Consider the following 9,107-nt stretch of genomic DNA (forward strand, 5'->3'; position numbering starts at 1 on the left):
AGACTACATGATCCCAACGGTATGAGATGTTCAAATAGGCAAATCTATGAAAATATAAAGGATATTAGTGGCTGGGAAATGTAGGGGGAAGGTAGAGAGTGACTATTAATAGGTATAGAGTTTCTTTCTGGGATGATAAAAATGTTCTAAAATTAGATTGTGATAATGGTTGCAAAACCCTTGAATTGTACACTTTAAATGGGTGAACTTAATTATATGTAAATTATATCTCTATAAAGCAATGTACAAGTTAATGTCATCAGTCATAAGTCAACTTGGTAGTCTATTCCTCTGATGTGTTGTGTTGAGAATGGCAGTTCACCTCTGTGGCCTTCCTCTAAAAACTCCATAACTTCACTTCAACCATGAGGAAAACATCAGCCAAACTCAAGCTGAAAGATATTGTATAAAATGCCTCTCCAGTAATACTCCTCAAAACTATCAAGACCATCAAACGAAGGAAAGTTAGAAAAATGGTCACAGCCCAGAGGAACCTGAGGAGACGTGATGACTAAATATAATGTATCCTGCATGGGATCCTGGAACAGAAAAAAGGGCATGAAATCTGTATAAAGCATGGAGTTAGCTAATTCTGTGTAAGAATTGTCATTAATTGTGACAAAGAAATAAATGCACCATACTAGTGTAGGGTCTTAGTAATAGTGGAACCTTGGTGTTGAGTATTTGGACATTCTGTGATTTTTCTATAAGTCTAACACTGTTTTCTTAAAGGCAAGATACAAATGTTAGCTAATAGTTTTAGAACTTGCAGTAGGAGTCATAGTACTAGTACTAAAGATGGTATTAGGAAAACCAGTTTCCTCAGCAGCCTAGAATAGAGAACCTAGAGAGCCTCTGGCTTTTCACAGGCAGCACACATAGGCAAAGTTAAGCTTGAATCCATTCAAGGAGCTGTACTCTCAACCTTAAACAATCAGTAGACACCGATCCAGTTCACATCTTTGTTTAAAAAATTTTAAAGGAAGAAAAGAAATACCTGAATAAGTTTTTATCTAGAGATTTTATAAAGATAACAAAATGAGGTTTTGAGGCTTGAGTTAAAACTTCCTTGTAAGAATTACATGCCACTTATTCCATGTAATTAAATATATTGAAAGAGTAAAATATCTATTGGGTTAGTTGGGGAGGTTTCATGCATATGTACTTAGTTGCTCAGTCATGTCTGACTCTTTGTGACCTCATGGACTGTAGCCCACCAGGTTCCTCTCTCCATGGAATTCTCCAGGCAAGAATACTAGAATGGGTAGTCATTCCCTTCTCCAGGTGATCTTCCTGACCCAGGGATCAAACCCCAGTCTCAAGCATTGCCTAATGGACTCTTTACCATCTGAGCAACCAGGGAAGCCCAAAATATCTATAGCCAGGGCTTGATTTAACTACCACTGACACCAAACCCTCACTCATCAATCCTCAACCCCAAATCCAGATTTTAAAGTTTCAAGCTGGTCCACATGAAAAAGACAGCTCTTCACCATGGTGGCCAAGGACAGAGGTCTGCCCAGTTCAGACCCCCTGTTCCCACCCTCCTCTCCCCAACCATCTCTGTAGGCAACTTCTCAAGCTAAACACTATGTTTTACTTAACTGATTCTTATGACCTCTTTTCCTGATCCTCAATATACTCTGCGAAAATGGCTGCCTGTTTCTTCATTGACTTCTTAGCTCCATGAAGCTGATGTTTTTAGAACTCAGCACTCTGCATCTCCTTTGGCAGCTGTCCTAGAGAGGGAATACGAAGTACCCCACAGAAAATGATGGCTTTTGTAATGGTTTCCTCAAGCTTCCTAGAGAAAGAGGTCACTCCACTTCTTTCCATGGTCTGCAGTTGAAACTTGCACACGGAATTACTTCTGGTCCTCCTGCCCTGCCTCCCTATCTCATGCCTCCAGCTTGTCACACACACCCAATCTCTGCAGTAACACTTGTCCTGTCTTCTTTACCTTCAGATTTTGGTTTAACTACCACTGACACCAAACCCTCACTCACCAATCCTCAACCCCAAATCCAGATCAGGGGCTCTCACAGAACCAAAATTTTCCTCTCATTTAGCAATGATCGCATTGTATCAGATTGCAAAATACATGAAGCCACTGGCAATGTGTCTCTGGGTCACTGTCAAATCCTTAAGAGCCAGAAGATTAACTGGTACCCAGCAGGAATGCAAATGAATCTCCTGAAATAAATGGATAAATAAATTCCTTCCCAATCAAAAATATATGATAAGATCATTTCCCCCTGAAAACTGTCTCATGCTATTTCTCAAAGACCGGTAGGTCCTGGGGAAGAGGCTTCTGTAAAGAAGTAATCTTTCAACTCATTGCATATCCCATGCATTTCCCCAGCAAAATGTCAGTGCTTAAAGACAATGGCCTACTACAATATTGTAAAGTATTCAGCCTCCAATTAAAATAAATAAATTAATTAAAAATTAAAAAATAACACACAAAAAAAACACAATTGCCCAAAGATATTTTCATATTTGCATTTTTGTCACTTATTTAGAATCACAACAAAAGTAAAGCTTGAACAACCAACAGTGAAATTAATTGGGTATGAAAGACAGTCTCCAGAACATTTCCTTTCTAGGTGTTTGCTCCTATATTAAGAAACTGTTAAAATCCAAGTTATGGCTACACTAAACACTTGTGAACATTTTAGAAAGTGATTAAATGCAACTAGAGATATTTGGAATTGACTCAAATAGTTCTGAGTGAAATTAAATGTATTCTCTATCAGCCCACTGGGGACATTTTTTCCTTTGGGTCAATCATAGAAACATCTTGGTATTTGTTTCATTCCACATGCCTTAAAATTTTTTAAAATATATTTCAAACAAAAAGCTGAAATGTATTAAGGATTCATTTTACTAATTAACTAATCTCTATTTAAAAGGGATTTTTAATGTTAAAAAAATTAAATGTTTACAAAAATTCTCTACCAATACTTGGGAGTGTTGAAACACAGAAAAGGATCATGTTTACATATTTTGAAATAATTATTTCTATATCTGAATTTATTCAGCATTTATTGAGGGCTATCTTATGTCACGTGTGTGTGTGTGTGTGTGTGTGTGTGTGTGTGTGTGTGTGCTCAGTCGTGCTATTTGCGATCCCATGGACCGTAGCCCACCAGGCTCTTCTGTCCTTGGGATTTCTCAGGCAAGAATGTTGCAGTATTCTTGGAGTATTCTGGAGTTGTCATTTCCTTCTCCAGTGGATCTTCCTGACCCAGGGATTGAACCCATATCTACTGGCATCTCCTGCGTTGCCCACGGGTTCTTTACCCACTGAGCCACCTAAGAAGCCCTCTCTTATGTCACATACTGAATTAAATCCCCAAAGAAAGAGAAATGAACAAACTTTACTCATGTCCTGAAGAAAGTTCACCATCTATTGGACAGGTGGACAAATATAACTCACTGAAATAAAAAGTGTGGGGAGTGATGCCAAAGTATACATGGGGAGCACATGGCAGAGATGCTAACCAAAAAACTGACTGCTTTCCTCTAAGACAATGAAAGTTGCTCCCTCACTCACACTAAGTAAAAACATGTAGGTAGATATTAAATGTGGATTTAGTGTTTTACTTGAAAATTTTGTAGGGAAAAAATAAACAGACAAAATTCAATCTTAAAGTTCAGAAATTTAACAGCAATAAGTAAGTTGGAATTATACTTAGAAGAAGTTGAATGTTTTTGGCACCATATGGGGATAACATAGTAGAAATCTCATTAATGAAAATGAGTTTCACAGTGAGAGCAAACTATAAAGAAAAGAGCATGGGCTTTGGCTTAAGCAGACTTAGCTTGAATCATGGCTGTCCTTTACTAGCTATGTGTCTTTAGACAAATCACATAGACTCTCTAAACCTCAATTTCTTCATATGCAAAATACTAGCTTACACACTGATAAACATTAAATAAGATCATGTTTACATATCTTTATGACAGACCATTATAAAGACTCAAATGTAACGTTGGCATTCCAACTGTAGGTTAAGCCAGGGGATCAAATATAGGATGCTCAGTCCTTGGCAAGGAGTGGGAGGATGTTGGCAAGTGTGAAGCAGTGGCCTGATGTCAGAGAACCTGAAGTACCAGGCAGTGGACAAAACAGAGATGTGAGTGATGACGATGATGACAAAGATAATAATTACTATGGCTCCTTCCAAGGCTCGGAATACTTATCACTGAATTATGCTTTTAATTTCCTAGGATCAATTAAAGTATTTACTCCTAATCTTCAATGTCAACTTAAGAAAAAGCAGGCTTCCATTAACCTCTTGGTTAATGAATAGATCCTCCTGATCTCTGAAAGAAGGCAGGATCTCTGGAATGTTTTACTTGGTATTATATTAGTCGATAGGAATATCACTTTCTACTGAACAACTTCTGTGCCCCAGTAAGCCAAATATAAAATGTAATTATTCTACCTGCAACGAGTCAGTAGAACAGTGAAAAGTGATCACCCAGGGTGTGAGGAAAGCAGGAGGGCTTGGGGGACATTCTTCAAGGGCAGGGAGAGCTTCAAGAAAGTCATCAAATGGCCCTGGGAGCCATGGAAACACAGTCACTTGAGACTGGGTGGATAGATAGTACTTAGGTACCATCGTGGAGAAGTTGTAGGAACTATTTTTAAAAAAAAGATATTAGTAGCTCAAAAAGCTATAAAGGCTATGTGTGTCCATAAGTGAGCTTCCCTGGTGGTTCAGATGGCAAAGAATCTGCCTGCAATGTGGAAAACCTGGGTTAGATCCCTGGGTTGGGAAGATCCCTTGGAGAAGGAAACGGCTACCCGCTCCAGTATACTGGCCTGGAGAATTCCATGGACCGAGGAGCCTGACAGGCTACAGTCAATGGGGTCGCACAGAGTCAGATAAAAATTAGAAGTTTTACAGAAAATGGTATTTGGAAAGCTCAGAAAGGAGACAACTGCTATAAAATAACAGCAAGAGGACAGAATTACCCCCACAATGCAGGATTTGTAGGAGTGCCTGCAGTGGACAAGATATGGTTAAAGGGTAAGACAGAGCCCCAGAATCAAAAGGAGTACTAGTGGGGAAAAGGAAGGTACTCTAACAGAGAAGAGTAAGATGGATTCTGTCATCAGTATTAAGTACAAGGAGTTGAATTTATAGTGGATACTAATGACAGAGTAGATGTCTAGCTATGGAATCCTTATTTCTACACAGCAGGATCTCTCTTGATGCTAGAACAAGCTAGAGGCTGGCAGTGGGGGCTTCAGAAAAGCAGCTGGGAGGTTAAAGGAGGAAGCATCAGTCCCTCCTACTTTCAAGTATTTGCAAGTTCAGAACATCTAGAAAGTCTGGACTGAGGAAGCTGAAATTTTTCAAACACTGCAAGGGACTAAAGATAACTGAAAACTGATTTTAAAATATGAAAAGTGCTGCTCTTGAAGAAAAGGTGAGTAAAGATAGGATTGGATCCAAAGTCCCCTAATGCTTACCACAGACACTTCTCATGCCTTGGGTTACATTCTGTTAGACTGGGATTTCAGCCATGACTTCATGGCTATCGTGGGTGGTCCCCGCTCGCAGAGAACATTGCACTTCAGGTATCCACTGTTCTCTGACTGTCTCTCCTCTTCTCTGCCTCAAGGTTCTCTCTAAAGCCCCCAGAAATTTCCAGGCAGGAGAATCCTGGAGGTACAGAGCAATTTAAATAAGGCATCTCTCAACAAAGGGCAGTTGGTGAATAAATGCCTCCCAAGCTGGACAAATGATCCAAATGTATCACTTGACCCAAAGTTTTCCCCAGTGGGAGCTGTCAAAAATACACCTTATTTTGGTTTTTCCTCCTCTGTCCCTCTATCCTCTGTGCCTTTAATCCTGCTCCCTGGGTTCATCTCCGAAATAAACTGCCCTCACCCAAGTCCTTGCCTTGGGACTAAAGTTTGGAAGAGGGCAGAGAAGGAGTCGTCTTATTTTCATACTTTGGTTCTGTTTTGTTTTAATTTGTGTTTGCACTGCATTTCTGTTTCTCCATAGGTCACCAAGATGCTGGCAGTGGTTGTCATCCTGTTTGCCCTTTTATGGATGCCCTACAGAACCCTTGTGGTTGTCAACTCATTTCTCTCCAGCCCTTTCCAAGAAAATTGGTTCTTGCTCTTTTGCAGAATTTGCATTTATCTCAACAGTGCCATCAACCCAGTGATTTACAATCTCATGTCCCAGAAATTTCGCGCGGCCTTCAGAAAGCTCTGCAACTGTAAGCAGAAGCCAATGGAGAAACCAGCTAACTACAGCGTGGCCCTAAATTACAGTGTCATCAAGGAGTCCGACCACTTCAGCACAGAGTTGGATGATATCACCGTCACTGACAGTTACTTGTCTGCCACAAAGGTGTCTTTTGATGACACCTGCTTGGCTTCTGAAATAACCTTCAACCAAAGTTGATTGATGGAGTAGAGAAAATGGATGATAAAGAAAATGAAAATCTGTGCAGTTATCAACCCAAGAGAGGAAACAGCCAATACTCATATGTGATGACTGAGCAGACAAATTCTTTGCTGATGTTCTAATAAATCCCGACCCAAGGTACTCTATCCCATGAGAATGATTCTGTTTCATTCTCATATCAAAAAATATACATCATAAAAAAAATTGAGCAGATCTGTGAAAGATCCAGATGGTGGAAACTTTCCATTTGAAACTTTTCACTGTATATTCTGGAGCTGTGAATTTTAGATAAAATCAAGGCATCTATTTACTCTATTCAACATAACTTTATCAAATGTATTTTTTCACCCCCTCAAGATTATTCATACATTTGAGAATTTGGCAACATGAAAAAGTTTAATGTTTTCATTTAGCATTTCATTTTAATAATGTACAGTGCTATCTTGATGAATATCTGAAACTACACTGAAATATAGGAAAAAACATTTTATTTGTTGAGTAAAAATGAGATTTCAGACAAATATATTCACTGTTTGAAAAATGTCATAATGCCTATAAAATTCTGAGTTGATTTTTTATATTTTACAAAGTGATGGTCATTATTCAGCTTTAGTGAAATAACCAAAACCTCAACATAACCAAAATTACTAATTGGAAAGACATGTAGATTTGATATTTAAATAAGTCCAGTTCTATACTCTTCAAGCCTTCAAAATGATGGGTAAGACAGGAGAAACAACTAGATTAAATAATTGTGAAGATACAAACACATAATTAATATTGAAAAATATAACCAAGACAAGAGCAAGGTTTTACTTTTTCCTCTGAAACTTTTAAGGAAGAAAATCCTAGTTTTGAGCATTCCTGTGTATAAACTACTGAGCCATGTCAAGCAAATCCTTCTAGTTGAATCTAGCTTAAAAGTCTGAAATATTCTCAAAAGCTTAGTTGCTATTCTAAGTTGACCAAAGACTGACTATTACACTTCCAGATGAAGACCTCACTGAGCATTGTAATCACTGGATTTTAACTTGTCTGCAAGTGTCTTTCCTGCCTGCCTGCTTGTCTTTTGTAGGTTCTTTTTTTCCCAAATGCTTGTGATTGTGATATTTTGTTTACAGATTCTAAATCAAAGCAATGAAAAATTTTGTCAGCTTTATGTTCAATAGAGCTAAAATTGATTTCATCTCACTGTTAATATATCTTCACAGTTACAACAGGCCTGCTCTTCTATTCCAGTGATTATTAGAGAGATGTAAATGTGAATCTCTTAGGTCCTGCTTTAATCCCTTTCTGCTGACTCATCTACTAAGATCTGGCTAATCAATATCTCCCAGTGTCAAAATGGCCCTCGGTGTTGATTCAGTAATAGCTGAATTTTAATGATTGGGTTGAAAAGAACTGAATACTTTTAAGTGCCCGGAAAGACGCATTTTCCTTCTCCAGGGTATATCCCTACCTTGTGGCTTTTTTTCTGAAACCTATTGCTAATGATCATTACCCACACAAATACCTTGTTTATGAGGAATATGCTACTCAGTTTGGGAAACTTTAGCTTTTAAATGCCACTTCATGGAGATTCTGCCATCTAAAACCTCAATCCTGAACATGCTTTGGTGAAAATTGGCCTCATCTACTCCATGAAAACATTCTTATCCTGTCATTGTGGCAGTAAAAAAATGCAAGCAAACATTTATAGGAAATGCCCTAAAAGTCTATATGCATGACACTAAGAAATCTATTTTAACTGACTTTCCATCCTGGATTAAAGATTGAATTTGGAATCATATAGATAGAGCACTGGAGTGACCCAACCCCAAATCACACATGCATGTGTGTGGGTGCATACAGACACATGCTTGTATTTCCATAAGTTACTTAACAAGGGGGATTGTAATATGCTAGATTTTTTTGATAACAGGAAAGAACTGATGTCTTTGAACATCTACTATGTCTCAGGCATGCTAGTAGATAATCAACATTGTCTTCATCACAGTCTCACTACAGCTGTGGTTTTCTTATGATAAGACCAGGGATCAGGGATTAATTCCCCAAATTGTGTAGATGTTAGGGAGAGAAAATGAAGAAATGTCTTTCTTTTTTCTTTTCCTTTTTTTCAAGCTAGCATGCTGATTAACATTCTTGTGACCTGATGGCATAATTAAAAATATATATATATACTTTGCAGAATGATAATATTAGATGTTGAAAACTATTATGATTAGTTTTATATGCTATTCACAGAACATAATATACTCTTCCTATCTTTGGAAGCTTAATATATGGGCTCAGTTTTTGTTTTAATGCTTAAAAACTTATTTGCTAATAATCTGTTAGTTTTAGACTACATGGGAAATTCAAAAGAACACAGTTCATAGTGTTTCAACTCTAAAGCAAATGCCATTATGAAAAGCACAGTTAATAGTGTTTCCACTCTAAAACTAATGCCATTATGAAATTAAATGTTCCCATGCAATATCCAATAGATATTTGGGTTTACACAGCACCAATCTAACTTTTTAAGGTATTCTTTATTACACTGTACTAAATCAAAAATACTGCCTTAAATAACCAAAAGTTAACAAACAATCAAATGAAAAATAAAAAGCTAGATTAAAAGTTGCTGAAGGAGTGAAGTAATGCTATTAAGGCCTCACCTAATAAAATTCC

General features: G+C 37.7%; 1 protein-coding gene across 1 annotated transcript in view; it reads left to right on the plus strand.

Annotated features, from left to right (window-relative positions):
- The window catches only part of TRHR (thyrotropin releasing hormone receptor), a 49,979-nt gene extending 43,545 nt beyond the window's left edge, over window positions 1-6,434 (plus strand). The window contains exon 2 of the mRNA XM_065903640.1: window positions 6,027-6,434. Coding sequence (XP_065759712.1) covers window positions 6,027-6,434 — 408 coding nt within the window. The remainder of the gene's footprint in view (window positions 1-6,026) is intronic.
- Window positions 6,435-9,107: the final 2,673 nt, after the last annotated feature.

The sequence above is a fragment of the Muntiacus reevesi genome, chromosome 12, assembly GCF_963930625.1.
Source record: "Muntiacus reevesi chromosome 12, mMunRee1.1, whole genome shotgun sequence".
NCBI lineage: Eukaryota > Metazoa > Chordata > Mammalia > Artiodactyla > Cervidae > Muntiacus > Muntiacus reevesi.